This window comes from Dinoponera quadriceps, unplaced genomic scaffold, assembly GCF_001313825.1.
Source record: "Dinoponera quadriceps isolate SergipeBrazil2010 unplaced genomic scaffold, ASM131382v1 scaffold475, whole genome shotgun sequence".
Classification (NCBI taxonomy): Eukaryota; Metazoa; Arthropoda; class Insecta; order Hymenoptera; family Formicidae; genus Dinoponera; species Dinoponera quadriceps.
This window is the reverse complement of record NW_014554738.1, coordinates 55,254-73,181: the sequence shown is the minus strand read 5'-3', so window position 1 is coordinate 73,181 and position 17,928 is coordinate 55,254. Positions and strand designations below refer to the sequence as shown.

The 17,928-nt window shown below is 40.0% G+C and overlaps 1 protein-coding gene across 2 annotated transcripts; it reads left to right on the top strand.

Annotated features, from left to right (window-relative positions):
* The first annotated feature begins 10,244 nt into the window (after positions 1-10,244).
* Positions 10,245-17,419, top strand: LOC106741196 (eukaryotic translation initiation factor 4 gamma 2). 2 transcript variants are annotated; one of them, XM_014612931.1, is made up of 6 exons: positions 10,245-10,472; positions 10,752-11,694; positions 11,765-11,905; positions 12,949-13,826; positions 14,533-14,838; positions 16,269-17,419. In XM_014612931.1, exons 1-6 carry the CDS (start codon positions 10,245-10,247, stop codon positions 16,341-16,343), a joined length of 2,571 nt encoding a protein of 856 aa, XP_014468417.1. In that variant the 3' UTR covers positions 16,344-17,419. The 2 variants fall into 2 exon arrangements, with proteins under 2 accessions (XP_014468417.1, XP_014468416.1); XM_014612930.1 differs by having other exon boundaries at positions 12,937-13,826.
* Positions 17,420-17,928: the final 509 nt, after the last annotated feature.

Genomic DNA, 17,928 nt, shown 5'->3' with positions numbered 1-17,928 from the left:
GGGGGGGGGATTGAATTTTCAACAACGCGAAAAATCATCTTCGCGTGCTCGGGCAGGACTTCGTAAATATCGTCTTCCGTCGTCGGATTTCACGGGAATAGAGGGCATGTGCGACGAAAAGGGTTAAGGTTCGCGGAACATGGCGAACAAATTGAGCGGAGCACGGAATCTCGCCATTGCGCGCGTTTGCACACGCGTGCTCCTCTCTCTCTCTCTCTCTTCCAAGGAAGTGAGAGAGGCAGCCAAGTGCTTTCCGGAAATTTCGCTTTGTTCTGAGAGATGCAACGGGACACTCCCGTGCCTGACTACGCTGGCGGTAGATGTACGCCAGGTCGATCGATGTTGCTCCCAAGCACACACGACCGACTTTGCGAGCACAGAAGGCAAGCGTGTCGACCATCGTCGAAGTATTCGCCAGCTATTTTCCTCTTAGTCGAAGACAGTCGTTATGCTTTTCTCGTCCCTCCTCACCTTCACGCGCACGTCTTACAACTCTGGCGTCAATCGCCATCTACAGGAAAAAGAGATTCGTAAAGAATCCGTGCAAAAATCCCGATTTATCGGCAAACGTCAATAACGAGTCGTGTGTTTCGCTCGGGATCATCAATTGGCGAAGTGCGTATTTGTGCTATTTTTGAGATCGATGCACGTCTCTCTTCGTCTGTGCATCCGTTTGAAATGCCCGTGAGGATTTCGTCCCGAGATCTCACGCGCGGCGCGTCTCTCAATGAGCTCTTTCATTCGTCCACAGTTCGCACATTCAACATAAATTTTCGTCGTGTTTAGTTTTCTAAATCACATTCAGATTCCTCCCACGTTGTTTGTGTTGAGTCGATCTCAAGTTTGAGGAATCTTTCACTGTTAACGCTAGGATCGTTATTTTAAATTCGGTTTGAAATTTGATTTAAAGCGTTTTGTTAAAAAAAAATTTCTGCTTGTAGCATTTTGTTTTTAAAACAGAGATTCTAAACAAATTTTAAATATTAAACACATATTTCAACATAACGTTTTTAACCCTTATCGGTCGTAAGTCACCTCTCATGTGACAACAATACTTCGTCGCTGCGGTCGTACGTCACGTAGGAGGTGACAAGTTCGCATATTTACCGAAACCAGGTACAACCTAGTGAGAATCACGCATAAAAAGCTAGCGTCCGATAAGGGTTAATATGTCTTTATAACATGTTTCGAGCGAATTTTTAATATACCTTTTTTTTTTTTAAGGAACGTTTAATGCAAATGTTAGATGTAAAGTTGTTAATATAATTGATTTTGATTTTTCATATTTATTTAAAGCTAAAGTTAGAAATACTTTAAATATATAAAAACACGTTTCTTCTGTTAATATTTCTTGACACTAGTCAATACAGGCATCTCTGAGGCTACTACGTAAGGTCTGCTCTGATCTTGCCGATTTGCTACTGCTAATTTAATAGAGGCAACATCAATATTGAACAAATATTGAAGAACACTCACACTAATCTCCTATAACAGAAAATACATAAAAAATATAACACTATTGTGCGGTTTGATTTTGCTAAACACAAACGAGAAAAAGAGAAAACAATATCGATAATAATTCAGGATTGTCACAAACCTAGAAAGTCGAGAAAATCGGGGAAAGTCGTGGAAATTAAATTGATCAGAGAAAATTTGGAAAAGGATTAGGGAAAGATGTCAAAAAGTCTGGGATTTTGAACTTTGTTTAGAATACCCTTAAATACTCTTATCTTAAAGAGTGCTTATAATTTTTTTTAAACATTATATCTAATATTTATAGTCAAATGCGTTCAAAATAACGTGTACTTTACAAATTATTTTTTATACGTTAAGACCGTGACACGTAGAAAAACTTCAGCGGTGAAACGTAAGCAGTAACAAAAGTGACCAATCACACAATCGATTATCTCTCGACCGTAAGGAGAATAATCGAATATGATTGGTCAATTTTATTTAGCGTTTTTCCGTCATAACCGCGTTCTTTTTTTTTTTTTCCAATACTCATTGATTTTATGCTGACCTGAATTTGCATTTAGAACTGTATTATTGAACTTCTAAGTTTGTGTTGCTTCTAATAATACAAGCTATTTTTCCTGCAATTCTTGCTTCTGAACGTTAAAGTTTAAAAATACGTCTTGGTCACGGAAAATTCTCCACTGTCGTCTGATAAACATGGAAAAGTCGGGAAATTTCAAGATTCATTTTTTGTGACAACCGTGTAATTTTATTCAAGCGCTCCTCAGAATCAGCTGAAAGAGTTTTAGTCAGGCTTACGGTGAGCGTTTGTTTTTTCCGTGTATAATCTACAGAATGCTGGCGCAACACCTGAATGAGTCGCGAGGAGACGAAATGGAGAAAAAAGGGAAACAGAAAAACCCGTCCTATTCTATTGAAACGTGCGTCGTGATTATGTGCTGTAGTCGTAGTATATTGCATGTTGAGTGCGCGCTCGCCTTTTAAAACAACCGTGTTACACATACACACACACACACACACGCGCTATATACCATACATATGCGCGCATGAGAGAGACACCATAGGTCTCGATCAGACTCTTTGTTGTAGCAGACTTCAAAACGCTAATCGGACTATGAATAGACGTGCTGATTTTTCTTCAGCCGCCGCTCTCGTCTCACCAATAGCAACCTATAGTCTACAACAGCCCTGTGTTTGCTTGCGTTACGCGCATCAATGGATAGATATGTCGTATATGATTTCCGATTCGCGCTTTTCTCTATCTCTCTGTCTTTCTTTTTCTCGTTCTCTCGGTCTTCTAGCTTGTCGATGATTCTCATCGATATTCGGAACGCCGCACAATGGGAAAAGACAGACTTTCTGGGCAAAAATTGTCGGACGATGTAATTTCTAACTGATTTTGATACTTTCTTTTTTTTTTTTTTAATTTGCTCGTTACGAATTGCTCTACAACTTAGTCATGCTACTTTTTTCACTTAGAGCTTTAATTTAAAACGGCGGGCTCGATATGTTTGTCAGAAATATAGAAACTGTAAGATACTGAATATTCTTGCATGAGACAAAATATTTGCACAGGTTTTAGGGATTTCGAATTATATATCTGAGGTCAAAGAGGGTTATTCAATCTTCAGATTGAGTGAGAAAATATTTATATATATTATTCAATCGGTATTAATAGAATATTTATTTGTCTCTCTTTAAATTGTCTGTTTTTTATTTAAATAGAATAAACAATTGCTTTCATGAAAAGCTATAGATTTGAAGAAAATTTATACTTTCTTATTTCAATAAAATTTGTTTTTACTATAGAGATACCTATATATCGATATGAATGATTATATTGTTATAGTATCGCTGAATAAACATTTTTTATTGTTATTTTTTTTTTTAGATATTTCTTTTCTCAGTACACATAATTTTGTGTTAATGCTCAGCAGTAAATCTCTCACTTGCGATAGACGCCTATGTTGATTAGTTATAGAAATAAATGTGTCCAGTTGGGGAATGTAAGCATAAATAACCTAATTTATATCGCATGTGTTTAAGATTGTCGCGTCAGTCGAATCGCGATCGTTCAGGCTCGTCAGATCATTTGACTGCAGAGAACCCAGCGATACGTCAGCGACGTATCAATGACGTGTCACGAAGAAACAGAAAGTAATGCTCATTGCGGTCGTGGGTGATGAAGAGGTCGGGAGTGAAGGGGAAACGTATGGTGGTAGAAATTCGCTCGCTTACTCGTTCGTTCGCTCGCTTTACGTCACTATCCGTCGCTATCATTTTGTTCGACGTTGTCGTGCGCCCGCATATTGACGATCCCTCAAGGATCCTATCGGCGTCATATCGATGCTCGATACGCACAAAGCACGCATCAACGTGCGTACTAGTGCGATCTATAGTGTGCCGTTTCTTCCGATCTTTGTTTCTTTTCTCCTTCTCGAGAGATCGACCAGTCGGCGTGCGGAAAGTGCGACGCTATCCAGACAGATCAAACAAAAACAAAGTTCGCAAATCATTCGCTCGCGATATCGGTGGTTCGATCAGTTCCTGCGCTCGTTTCCTGCCGTTCAAGGCTCCGGAGTAATCGCCGCGACCATATTGGATTCGTCACGTCATAGACGAGAAACAAGAAATATGAAATGTTGAGAAATATCACGTGCCATTTGTAAATAAAAAGATGGATTTGGATGAAACAACATGCGAGATCGTTCGAGGACACTTGTGAAAATGGACAAAAATTCTCTTTTTCTCTCTATTGTCAGTAAATAGCTGTAAAAGGCATATATGAAATAAAAGGCCTATTCATGTAGGAAAACATTACAGTTTCACAGCTGTTGAGAGGAGTGGAAAATCTGCTCCTATGTATAAAATTCCAGGCTAATCTTGGTTTCCGTCCATTTTTATAATTTAATATTATGAGACTTATTGATTAAACTTATCGGTAAACAACAACGTTAACAGTCATATTTCGAATATACTTGACAATATTCAATGTTACTTTGTTGTTTCTTATATTCCAAAAATGTCTGAACAATTGAATTGTCGCATGCAATTGTCGATTGCAATGTAAAGAAAAAAAAAAACGTACAAGTTTCTCCGCAGAGTTTGTTTCGACAATTTGATCGCGTGTTGTACACGCGTATCCCAAAAAAACTCGTCACGAGAGTCACGGACGCACGTGTATTTTCAGCGCGGTTAATCATGGATTAAATTTCTATTTATTAATTCGGTCGTTATCTCGGCGATACCGATTCGTGCAACAGGATCGAATTATAACGCCAGCCCTGTGAGCCGAGCGCAAACAGATCGGAACGCGGGCGAAGCTTGCGTTCGCGAAATTGTTGGGTGATTATTCACCGCATAGAATCGACCTCATGACTAGCATCTCTTATCTCGAAGTGCCGCGTAGACGTATTTCTACATTCGTCACTCTCTTCGTCTCCACGGGAAGCGGGTTATTTTCTCGCCGAGTGCGAATATCAGCGCGAAATCCGGCGAATATATTGTGTTCACGACAACGTTAACATTTTGCTAACTGTCTGAATTATGCTCGACGATTATGTCCGATATCGTGCAGCTTTTGTGAGCGCAATTATATTTTATCTTAATCCCTTTGCACATCGCATGAACCATCAAATTTATCCAAGTGAAAATATTGGAAATTCTATATTTGTTAAATCTTGAATTATTGCATGGGGTGGCCCATTTTAAATGACGATCTCAAATATCTCTATTTCCGTTAAATAAACCTTATTTCCATTATTCCTCTCTTCAGCTCTCTTCGTTCTCTTCAATTTCTTGCTCGTTGCCATAGTAATTTTTCCTTTGGCCCTCCCTTTTCTCTTCATTGCTGATTTACATCTCCGTTTATATTTGTTTGACATTTTATTTCTTATTTTCTTCCGCTTTTCTTCCACAATATCTCTGTTAAGCCAATTACTTCAAATTTTTCCAAATACTCTTACATCTCTTCATTCTTATCTATTGCACCCGCTATATTCCAAAAACAAATGTTTAATCCCTTCTCTCCATCTCCTTCGTCCTCTTCTTCTCCCCGTCTTTCCTGATTTCATTCCTTTTTTTTTCTTCTCTTCCAGTTTCTCTGCTTTCTCATTTCATCTGAGCTATCTGACTTTCGTCTATATCTTATATCCTACTTTCACCTCACTGTTTCCTTTTTCTTTGTTTTTTATTTTGCCAGTTTCCTTAGTTTCTGTTGTATCCCTAAAGAACAAAATACTCGAGAACATTTAATTTGTATTTTATTCTCTGCCGTTTTTGCGAGTTGAAACTCGCGATCAGCGCGATGTGATCTTTTCTAACTATTACCGTGATTAACGATTCTCTCAATTGCGGACTCGAGTGATTTTGCGATATTCATGGAAAACTGTTCGAGTCGTTACAGCAGTTGACATTGGCGGTTTACTAGACAAATAAATGACATTAATTCAATAGCCGTGTCTTGCATCTCGAGGATACGAGAAATCTTTTTTCGGGTTGCAGCAGGTAGAGAGAGAGAGAGAGAGAGAGAGAGAGAGAGAGCTAAAGTAACGGATACTGCTGGCTGTAAATATATGCTCGAAAATAGTATTTGCCAAGAACGAAGAAGCTAGAGAACAGAGAAAGATAGATAGATAGATAGAGAGAGAGGGGGGGAGAGAGAGAGAGAGAGGCCGTCTCTAAATGTATACGCTAGTATACATGCATGCACATCGACTCGTTTATTTAATTATCTTGCAAATTCCGACACATACGCGCCCGTACTGCGATTCCGCCGCTTCAGGCCCTTCTCACTATAACAGATTGCACAGCGATATCCGTCACAGCCGGCAGTGATGTCAGGAATCGGCCTCTTGCAGCATGATAGGAAGCAGAGGGAATGACTCGCATGCTGCGTGCCGTATATACGTGTGCACTCAGCAGGAACCATCCCCTCCATTACTGATCGGTATGCCCTCGTGTCGCCGTGGAATTTTTTCTGCCACGTGTCGCGCGACGTTAATCCCATGTTCGCGTAGATCGTTTCTTTCGCACAACAACGTTTGACCCGCGCGACGCTTCTCGGCGTGAATGAAGACGCGATGGATGGATACTCCATGCGAACGCGTTGATTTTCGGGAGAAGGAGGAGAGGGGGGAATAGCGTAGTGATCAAAAAGCATTTTTAGGAGAAAATGTTAGATTTTACGATGCAATTAAAGTAAAATTCGGAGCAAAATTTTGTTCTCCCCGTACGCGTCATCATTGAACTCCAGCTTTCAATTTTGCAAAGTTTAATTTAAATCAGCGCCGTTCGTGATCAAATCTTAACAGCGCCGTTCGTGATCAAATCTTAACAGCAAATCTTGAAGCACTCAAAAGCCGAGGCTTTAAGCGCCGCAACTCTTTTTTGAACATATGCATCGATACAAAAATTAAGGGATCTCCAGGATTTCTCGACGGTGCTGCTTTGTAAAATAAGCCCATTTGTCGAATCGCCTCCGTGGAAATTGTCCTTCACAAAGGACACCCGCTCGAAGCAGGAATACCTGACGAAGCGCTATTTCAACGTAAGATTCGTATTTGTTTCGGATTTCACGCGGCTCGGCGGCGACACGTGAAGGTAATTTCTTGTGTTGTCGCACATGTCAACCACCGACCTGCGAAATTCCAAATTTAGGGCAACCTTCTCTCAGGCGTACACGGATATGTACGTCCTAGTATTGGTGTATCGATGTATCCGGTAACTTCGCCTTGCCGGCGGTGAGACAAAACGCGTCAACGGGAGAGACGCGCATCGTTTTCTCCTTTTTCTCTTCTTTCTCGTCTCTCGCGAGACAGTCAAGATCTCGTCGTTATCGTCATTGTTTGCCTGTACGTGGATAGGTACGTGTCTGTAAGGGATCATATATTTTCATTGCGCATTTAGCAGCCGCGTATCGTAGCCGCCTGCCGAGCCTCAAACCGAATGTTTAGAGAATGCTATTTCAGTGGACGCTTGCCTTGCATTCTCGTTACATGTTTCAAACGCTAAACCTGGCCGTCGATTTCTCTCACTCATTACGACATTGAACATTATTGGACGTTAAGCGAGGCTCGCAACATCGGCCGTGTTGCTCCAAGGGTTGTCTTGGTGTCTTTGCGCTTCAGCGAACACAGAGGAGAAGAGTTAATTAAGAGTCCATAAAATTGCACTGTAAAAGTTCGCTCTTTTCCGATTTATTCGAATTTGTGCTTTGTTATTATTATTATTTTTTTTATGTCTATTACTCTATGAGAATTTGTTTTTGGACTAATTTGATTTAACACGGAGACGTGAAGACGTGATATGAGTTATAGAGAAAATTGCAGATTACATTACGTGTTTTAAGTATTACGTATTTATATTTTCTGTTGTTGTATGAGTTATTTCTATAATATTATATGCTATTTCTTGTAATATTACTATTTTTTGTAATATCGTTATTATTGTTATTGTTATTTTACTATTATCATTGTTATCATAAAATTACAGTATTGAGGTTTCACGACAGTATAGAAGTTTTAACATAGTATCTTCTTCTTCCATTTTGTACACAACATTCGATGTTTCAAGACGCAAGAGACTAGGAATTCATGCACATACTTCAGACTTATCTTCCCCCGGGAAATTTGCATAAATATTGTACATGTTTAATTTACGTTTACTTTAATGCACTTACGTTCGCAATATTCTTCAAAGCGGGAGAAAATGTCTCAAGTTATGAGGATCGACCGATCCGATAAACAATCTTACTGACAGTACGGTAATCGCTATCAAGAAAGGTATAACTATAGAGATGAGCCAAAACAATTGGTTACTTTAATAATTGGTTGTATACAAAATAACCGGTTAAGCAAATCGATGCTGGATTTGATTATGTTGCGATTGTAATGATTCAATGTCCGTTCCTGGTCCTACATGGGAATGTAAGATTCCGAGAACGGGCTATTGTATAGACAATCTGCATATTATTTTGCTAAAATAATAATCTTTATTTTTACGGGGAAATCCTTTAGCATACAATAACGAGGCAAAACTAATCGCCAAACTAAGACGAGCACAAATATGAAGTTAAATTCAATATGAAATAAATATGAGATAAAGAACTTAAAAAGTGAAAGAAATAATTAAAATGGTTATAGAATGTCGTTTAGACATAACGTGTGTCGTCGATATCTCTTTGATTTTCGTGTCATCGGACAGTTAGTTGTTACTTTTGTTTTTATAATGACTCGATTGTACAAATCAGCTGCTTTTGTTCAGTCATGAATCATCCTCTCGAAGCTATCAAATGGCGAGAACGAATTTCTTCCTCGTCGACGCTTCTCGCGGGATTATTATGAAGCATTTAAAAAGTACCAAGCCGGCCGGATGTTTGTCACGTTGCCTTGCCTAAATTCCATTCCTGCATTTCGAACGTTCTGGGACACCCGGTAGAGGTAGCCGGACGGGTACGACCTCCGTCCAACACAGTCGAAGCCGTCCGACCTCGGCCGAGTGGCACGCAACGACGACGGGATTCGCGAGGATCGGTCGAGGTGAAGCAGGAGGGCAGAGAAGGAAGGGTTGGCTTGAAGGGGAGCGAGAAGAGAGTAGGGAGAAAGGGTTCATTGACCGTCTGACCATGAGCCGCACCCTACATACACGCTCCTTTCCCCACCTTCCTCGCCCATGGGTTTCGGTCGTTTTGCTCTCGTGACGGCGAGCAAGATCAAAGTCATCTTCCCGGGGAAGAAGGTCCTTGCCTCGTCCGCGGAAGACCTTCGTCGTGGAGAAGGATGGAATCTTTCGAAATTACCGAGTGTCCCAATAAACACCGGACATGCTTCTCTTGAAGCCTGTATCGGAGATCGAGTATTCGGAATTGAATGAGCAATTTGCGAACGAAGCGAACTGAGTTCGAAATTGCTCGTTTCTCGCGAATTTCTTGGTTTCTAATTCGTTATCCTCAATCTTCGTTTCCTGCACGGGACGAAATGTTGTCACATCGACGGAATTGGTCAGCTGCGTCATAATTGGAGTGAATTTCCGACAATTCGATGGCAAAAAGTTTGATTGGAATTAATGCATTACATACATTGTTTTAATCACTCGGGTGTTTGTTTTAATAATACTAATCTAATATAATAAAAATATAAATCATATAAATATATAATAAGTAGATAAATTTATAATATTATGTAAGGGATATTGAGAATAATCATTTTGTAAAAAATGCTCTATTTGGCTGTTGTTACACGCTACTTTTCTCACTCAGCACACACACACACCCGTTCGCGTCTCTACACTGCCGCTCCATCACATTCGTTGCGCCGTCTCGCGAGTCGGATCTGACTTACGCTTATTATAATCGACTATTCGATCCATTACATTTGTATAAATTTATAATAATAAGTAAATATATATATATGTAATTATAATTATATATGCATAATATATATATATGCATATATATTTATTTAAGATAATGAAAGAGCAAAAGATATATTCTAAATTCCATATAATTTTTGCAGCTTCCTCAAGGAAGATCTGTGTGCTGTGATTTATCACTCAGGGGGCCAAAACACGCGCAACAACGGACAACCCCACAGGACCGGGGGGTGCTTCTCGTGTCTCGGGAGGAAGGTCAGGATCTACAAAGCTAAAGTTCGGCTGTAACAAACGATACTCGCGGGACGCCGATTGCTACTAAGGCACCCGCGATTAGCTCAGCAAAAAGTATCTCGCTCTCGTTAGTTACACGTGACCACTGAAATTAGAAAAATTCGATGCCTTCCAGGGACGATATTCGCTCCCTATCCACTGAGCAACGCTGGATCCCTCCTTCAACTGTTAGACGCGATGCACTCACCCCAGAAAGCCGAAATGATCTCATCTTTAGAAAGGTGCGGGGTATTCTTAACAAGCTCACACCGGAAAAGTTCGCAAAGCTGAGCAACGACCTGCTCAACGTTGAGCTTAATTCCCATGTGATTCTTAAGGGTGTTATTTTCTTGGTACGTATAACATGAATTTTGTGAGAGACGTCGATATTGTTGTACAGAGCGCTCGGACGAGTTTGCTAAAATCGATAAAAAGACAATTCCCGTCTACTAATTAACGTATCTAATCGAGCGTTATATTATTTTTCGGAGCGGTTTTTCAACGGCCGTGCGCTCTCTTTCTCTCTCCCGTGTGCAAGTCGTACACGCACGAAAGAAGTGTGTGTACGACTTGGCGCAAACATTCCCGATGACACATCCGATAAAAAGAAGCACGTCAATCAATGTTCCCAGATCTTCGAAAAAGCACTTGATGAACCCAAGTACAGTTCTATGTACGCACGGCTGTGCAAACAGCTGTCTGACGAAGCCGCAAACTTTGAACCCCGAAAACCAATCGATGAAAGTCAAAAAGGCCAGAGCACATTCAGAGTTCTTTTACTTAACAAGTGCAAAGACGAGTTCGAAAATCGTTCAAAAGCAAGCGAGGCGTTCGAGAATCAGGATGAGCTGGGCCCCGAGGAGGAGGAGCGCCGGCAGGTGGCCAAGCGCAAGATGCTTGGTAACATCAAGTTCATCGGGGAGCTCGGCAAACTGGGAATCGTGTCGGAGCCGATTTTACACCGTTGCATCCAGCAGTTGCTGGAGAAGAAAAGGCGAGGGGGATCCCGGGGGGACACTGCGGAGGATATCGAGTGTCTCTGCCAGATTATGCGTACCTGCGGCCGTATCCTTGACTCGGATAAGGGCCGCGGACTCATGGATCAATACTTCAAACGTATGAACTCCCTGGCAGAGAGTAGGGAACTTCCTCTACGCATTAAATTCATGCTGCGCGATGTGATTGAGTTACGCCGTGACGATTGGAAACCGCGCAAGGCCACCAGCAGCGAGGGTCCGATGCCCATTAATCAAATCCGCAACGACAACGAGGAGTCTTCGAGGGGAAACGGTTTCCATAGACGGGACGATCGCCTCGGTGCGGAGTTTTTACGAAAGATGGGACGAGGCGCACTGGATGTCGATATGATGGGAAGTATCCCACTGACTTCCTCTTCATTCGGTATGTCATCACCATTCAGCCCGAATGGATTCGCAGGGACGACGCCCGTTGGTTACGGCCGACCTAACCAACGCAATCAGCCGGGTTACTATCCGAACCAGAGTCGTCATCAGAACAATTACGAAGGGAAACGCAACCAACCGCAACACAATTTACCGCAGAACTTTAACAATAGTAAGCGTAGCTTTTTTCTTTCACCAACTGAGTCATTCTCGCACGACTTCTACGTCTTGTCTTATTGCAGGTAGCAATAAAGAGCAACTACGATTCAACAAGAACAAGATGCTGATCGGAGGACATCCGGAAGAAGTGTCTTTAAGACCCTCAGCCAATTCGATGATGTTCAAACAGACTAACATCAATTTGAACCTACCTCTCAACAATGGTGAGTGCTTTTCTTCAACTCTTTCGTGTCATCTTTCAACTACAGAATCGTTTCGACGTCAATCAGCGATAATCATTTAATAATTTAGTAGTTGTTTTGAAACGTAACTTTAATTGTTGAAATCATATCAGATTGTTCACTCGAGCCTTTTTAAGGACTTCTGTTTACTTGTTACAGCCATTTTGTTTAATGACGTGCTCAAAATTCTTGCGGAATATGTTGCAAGGATATGTCCATAAAATGATCGATTGAGAGTACATGTGTAACGTTCTGAAAACTTGCTTTATATCTGAGATCTTGTGTATACGAGATCTGTCCCAAAAGCCATCTGACCTCTGCGTATATCTTTGTCCTTGGGCATCCTATTGTGTGGAAAACAGGCATTCAGCATTTAGGGGGGACCTTGAGGAGTATTCCTACCAAGCGGCACGACTCAACAGCTGTTCAGTCGACAATGGTGCACAGTTTGTGAGTGTCGAAAACTCCGAGTGCCGCGTTTCACAATGAAGTTTTTAAACGATTGCGTGACGCAGTGAGAAGGAAACGGCTGCTGCATTTGTGAGAAACTGGCTACTGCATCACGATAACGCTCATTCACTCTCGTCTGATTCAGGACTTTTTGACTAAACACGGCGTTGTCCAAGTTCACCAACTTCTCGTATAGTTCAGATATAACTCCGTGTGACTTCTGATTATTTCCTAAATTGAAAAAATTGAAGGTTGAAGGGCAAAAGATTAGACGACGTTGAGGAGATAAAACGAAATGCGACGGGGGAGCTGTTGGCTATCGCAAGAAACGACTTCCAGGACTGCTTCCGGAAGTGAGTGGACCGCTGGAAGATCATCGTTTCGAAAGGAGACCACTTTGAAGGCAACATTGGTTCATATCACTCCGGAGTAGATCTTTCTCATGATATAAGCAGAGAGGTCGGATATTTTTGGGACAAGCCTCGTGTACCAGATTGTTAACGAAAGCTTAAATTGAACAAACTTGGTGAGTTAATGGATATTTTAAATGGTAAAAATAATAGATTTGTTCCCAGGACGAGGTTCAGACTTGCCTCTCTTACGTACTGCCACTCTGAAGCCCAGCTCGCCTCTATTGCACAAAGAGACACCGCCCGCTATCGTGATTAAGCAAGGTCCTGTGGACAAGAGGGAGAAGGCTCGGGACAGAAAGGACAAAGGGCCCACTCGCGAGGAGGTGTTGAAGAAGGTGCACGTCCTGATGGACGATCTCATGTCCCACATGAACGTGCAGGACGCAGTGACAGCCTTCAAAGATCTTAAGATACCCGAACGATTCTTGCGTCATGCAATCTACACGCTGTATTCGAACACGCTGGATCGCGGGGACTCGGAGCGCGAGCTCGCCGCCAAGCTCGTGGTCGAATTGAAAAAGGAGAACTTGCTCACTCTGCAGCAAGTGAACGAAGGATGGAAGGAGCTCGTGGCCAGTATATCGGAGAGGGAGAGTACTGTGCCTTGCGTAGCATCCTACGTTGCCTTCCTGACAGCTAAGGCCATAGTGGACAACCTGATTCAGCTGACGGATCTTGCCTCGGAAACGGAAAACGGCCGTCATCACCCGCTGTTCCTGCTGACGCTCCAGCAACTGCACAAGACCCAGGGCAAGGCGAGACTCACGCAGATCTTCAACGACAGCAAGGTGGATCTTATCAGCCAACTGCCAGAAGCGGAGAAAACGAAGGAGCGACTGGGCGAGATCTTGGAGGACCGAGAATTGACTTTTCTCTATCCCCTTCTCAGAATCCAAGGGGACATGTGGCGTCAATTGGAAGCCGATCCGGCGCCTAACGCTCTTTACAAATGGATCAAGGAGAAGCTGGATCCCCAACACCATTCTGATCCCGCATTCATTAACGCTATGATGAATGTGCTTTTCAAGTACATCACTCAGGTTAGTTTTTCAAGCGACCATCGTCGAGTACCACCTCTTGTTTCTTTATTTCGGTTAAACAAGAAAAAGGAAGATAAATTGAGTCACTTAAGAAAGTTGTTAGATTCAGTGTCGTATTTTCAATTAAAGGGGAACATTTATAAATTTAGTATTATCAGGAAAAATCACATTTTTACATTTATTTCACTGTCAAAATAATAAATGTTAATTTGAAACGAAATTGAGATAAATATATACGTGTGTACGCAATATTATAAATACGAAAATATTATTTATGCATTAGTTGATCTGGTGTGTATGTGGTTGAGATGCATAAGTAATAGAAGAAGATAATAGATGTTTTAATATGTGTATATATATTTCGAACTTTACTATAAATTATGAACTCGATACTGCTGTATTTCCAAAGTAAAAATTGAAAATAACGCGCTAATCTGAAAAAAAATGTATAAAGAACATCCATCTCAGTTGCAAATATCGGCTCCAGAATGTTTCCTTTTTTTTTAATTGCAGTTAACGAACAGTTAAATAATATTTCAATGTATACGTACTGCGAGTTCCATTTTTATGAAACTTATTTCATCTCACAACTTCCTTAAAACGTTTATTCATATAATTGCCCGATAGCGGATTGAGTAAGTTGCGTTTATGAGTAGAAATGACAGAATCTTGTCTGTAATATCTTGATCTTCGTTTGCGACAACAGGAGACAACATTAGCACCTGGCGTTGATCCGACTGTGAATCCGGACAAACAACTGCAAGAGAAGGAAAGTGCGCTACTGCAGAAATACGCACGCTTTATTCGCACATTCCTGACCACCATCGACTCTCAAGTAACGGCTCTCCATGCGCTTCAAGTGTTCTGCTTTTCGCACAATTTTCCGAAAGGGTTGCTGCTGCGATGGTTCATAGCACTCTACAACCTTGAAGTTATCGAAGAGGAAGCCTATCATAAATGGAGAGAAGCTGTCACCGATGCTTATCCGGGCAAGGGCAAAGCATTATTCCAGGTATGTAAATGTTATCTTGATTCTTATAAGCTAGAATATTTTCTAGTAGAATTAGGGGTTTTTTTTTATGACGAGTGCCTTCTCACTTTCTTCTGTTATAATCAAGTCAGTTCTTTATGCACGAAATTGCACTATCTTTAAGATGATATAGATGTATATTTAATCCTAATTTAGCATTCATAGGTCAAATTGACCCAAAGTGAAAAATGGAAATTTTATAGTTGTTGAATTATTGTACATACAAACATAGAAATTTTTTCATAAAATGTGCATATTTTTTTACTTATTTCTATATAGAATCAATACATTATCTTCTCTTACACCTTAAGTTATCTCTATTTTAAAAATAATTGCAAAATTTTTTTCAACTTCGTTTACTCGGTACTATAATATCTGTACACTGGATAAACATAGTTATCGGTGCTTGAGTAAAAGCATATTAGAAAAATTACTGGATCACACAGATTTTAGTTCAGAAAGTGCGGCTATAAGAACAGATATATTATCTTGTCGTTTGTCGCGCACTACTAATATAATAGGCTCTAACGGCTTGATTAATATTTTCTTAATCGGTTTATTGTCGATAAAGCTAAAGTCTATGTTGTAAGTCCGTTATAAATACATCATTAAAGCCTCTCTGGTTTCTTTTCACCGTCATATTGATTGATAACGTTAAAAGTGGGAAAAATACACGCGCAAAATGAAGAAGTGAACTGAAATGTTCTCAAAACATCGGTAACTAATTTACGAAAGACGTGGCAATAAACCGGAAGCCAGATCGAGCATGTCTCCACGAAAGTTTCAAATATCAGATGTATATACAAAATTCTTGTGAAATACGTAAAAATAAAAAGATGCGTCTATAAGGTGGTGACACTCGCGATCGATTGAGCAGATGTGTATAATATAAATCGAAACTTTCTCTTTGCTCTAATAATCGATAAGTAGCTATAAAATTAACATGACAACGTGGTTTACTTTTTAACTACTGTTATTTTGTCGTGTTATTTTTATGGCTATTGATTATTCGAGTAATGAAAAAGTTTCCGTAATATTTTACACATTTGTCATTTGTGAACATACCTTTTTTTATGTGCTTTTTCAAGAATTTTATGCATATATTTTCTCATGTCTGATGTCATTAATCAAAATGGGTATGACAAGGAAAGAAAGAGCTTTAAGAATGTCATTGAAAAATAAGTAAAGATAACACGTTGGGCGTTGGGTAAGCAGATTGTTAGAAAATAAGAAAATTTATATAAAGAAAGTATGAAATCACTTCTAACATATAGCCTAATGCTTAAAAACAACTTAAAAATAATTTTTTTTCTTTCATAATTTTTTGTTGAAAACTGCGATCAATGTTTGATCGAACGATCTTGATTTAAATGGCTCGAAAATTAATGCAGATGCAATTGTGTCATGTTTAGGTAAATTCATGGTTAACATGGCTTGCCGAAGCATCGGAGGAAGAAGAAGAGGACGATGAGGACGAGAAGAATTAATGGCAAGAGTCTCGAGAGCATTATTCAGACTACCTATGATTTTGAATAGGGTTTTACTATCAATATTGCTGAACCACAGAAAAGGTTTCAGTTTTACTAATTGAGTTATCTCCATCCAGAGTTACAAACATCTTGTTAGTCTGTCTGAAGCCCTCTCGCGTGGTCGAAAAAAAAGGACTTTACAATCATGTTTGGAAAAGGAATAGTTTTGTAGGTTAATGGAGTGGTATACGACAGACGTTGCAGACAAGACGTTTTAGAATTTTTTTAGATAATTAAATATCAATATAATTTATAAAGATAAAAAAATTATTGAGCCACACAGCAGATTCAAGATATCGAGAGTATATATTACGCCGCTGTATGATCATCGGTGCTGAAACAAGGAAAAAAAAAGAAACAAGAGAAAAATTAATCTGGTGATTTGTGTTGTTCGAGTTTTCGTTTAATATTGTGCATGTGTCACGTTTTGTAAGTCTCTTTTTTGTCCGCAGAAACAAGTGCAGTCGTTTGTATCTCTGTGTACCAACTTTTACATTTATTATGAGGAATTATTATGATTATTACCATATTATTAGTATCAGTTATTAATATTATTATTCAATTATACATAATTGATTACACACAATAATCGAAATGTATCTACATCTTCCTAATGAAAAAAAAAACTTGAAAAAAAGAAATACGAAATTAACCATAAATTGGGTCAGACTCGGTAGAGCGAAAAGAGAAATTTCATCGAATGAGTTTCACGTTTTTTTTTTCTTTTTCCGATGCGGGGACGAAATTTTTAGATCGCGATTGTTAGAATCAGAATTGAGTTAGACCAATCAGCTATATATACGAAAAAAAAAAAAGAGGAAAATATCAGGAAAAAAGCAACACCGTTTGCCTGTGTACCTACCTGCTGCGTCATGATTCTAATAAGTATATTAATTGATTATTACAGTTATATAACAACCAGCAGCCAACATCACATCCATTTAACGTAATTAATTAGCCGACACTAGTGACACGACTAAATCGTATTTAAAAAAAAGAAAAAAAAATAAAATACGCCTTGGTGTAATTTATTACAGGTAGCCTCTTGGTTGTTGTGTTGTTACGCTTGATGACCAACCACTATCACCACCACCACCACCACCACCACCACCACCACCACCACCACCACCACCACTACAACCCCGCTTCACATTTCCCGCCTCATACGAACACGATCATATTTTCTTTTCCTCTTTTTCTTTTTTTTTCGTTTTCGATACATCGATACCGAATCGCGTAGTCCGGTACGAGCTTCGATTGAACATAATCGCTCGCGTACCGATCAAAGTTATGACGATGGATAGCAGATAATAGGAGAAAAAGCGAGAGCGAAAGATAGAGAAAGAACGACGGATGTGTATATCCCGTGTATCGTCGTCGTTAGGTGTGTGATTTAAGGCAATTGAAAAATCTTCAGACCGGCTGCGAAATGTCGCGACAATTGCGAAGCGCTGAAGATGCAAGCGGCCGAGTGAGTCGCACGCACGAGAGTTTTCTCATGAACTTCGAGAGATAACGAAGCGGAAGTTATTAAGTTTTGTAA

Coding starts and splice junctions, on each gene's coding strand:
- LOC106741196 (XM_014612930.1), top strand. CDS start 10,245: ATGCCTTCCAGGGACGATATTCGCTCCCTATCCACTGAGCAACGCTGG. Junction 10,473..10,751: donor TTAAGGGTGTTATTTTCTTG/GTACGTATAACA, acceptor CAATGTTCCCAG/ATCTTCGAAAAAGCACTTGA. Junction 11,695..11,764: donor ACCGCAGAACTTTAACAATA/GTAAGCGTAGCT, acceptor GTCTTATTGCAG/GTAGCAATAAAGAGCAACTA.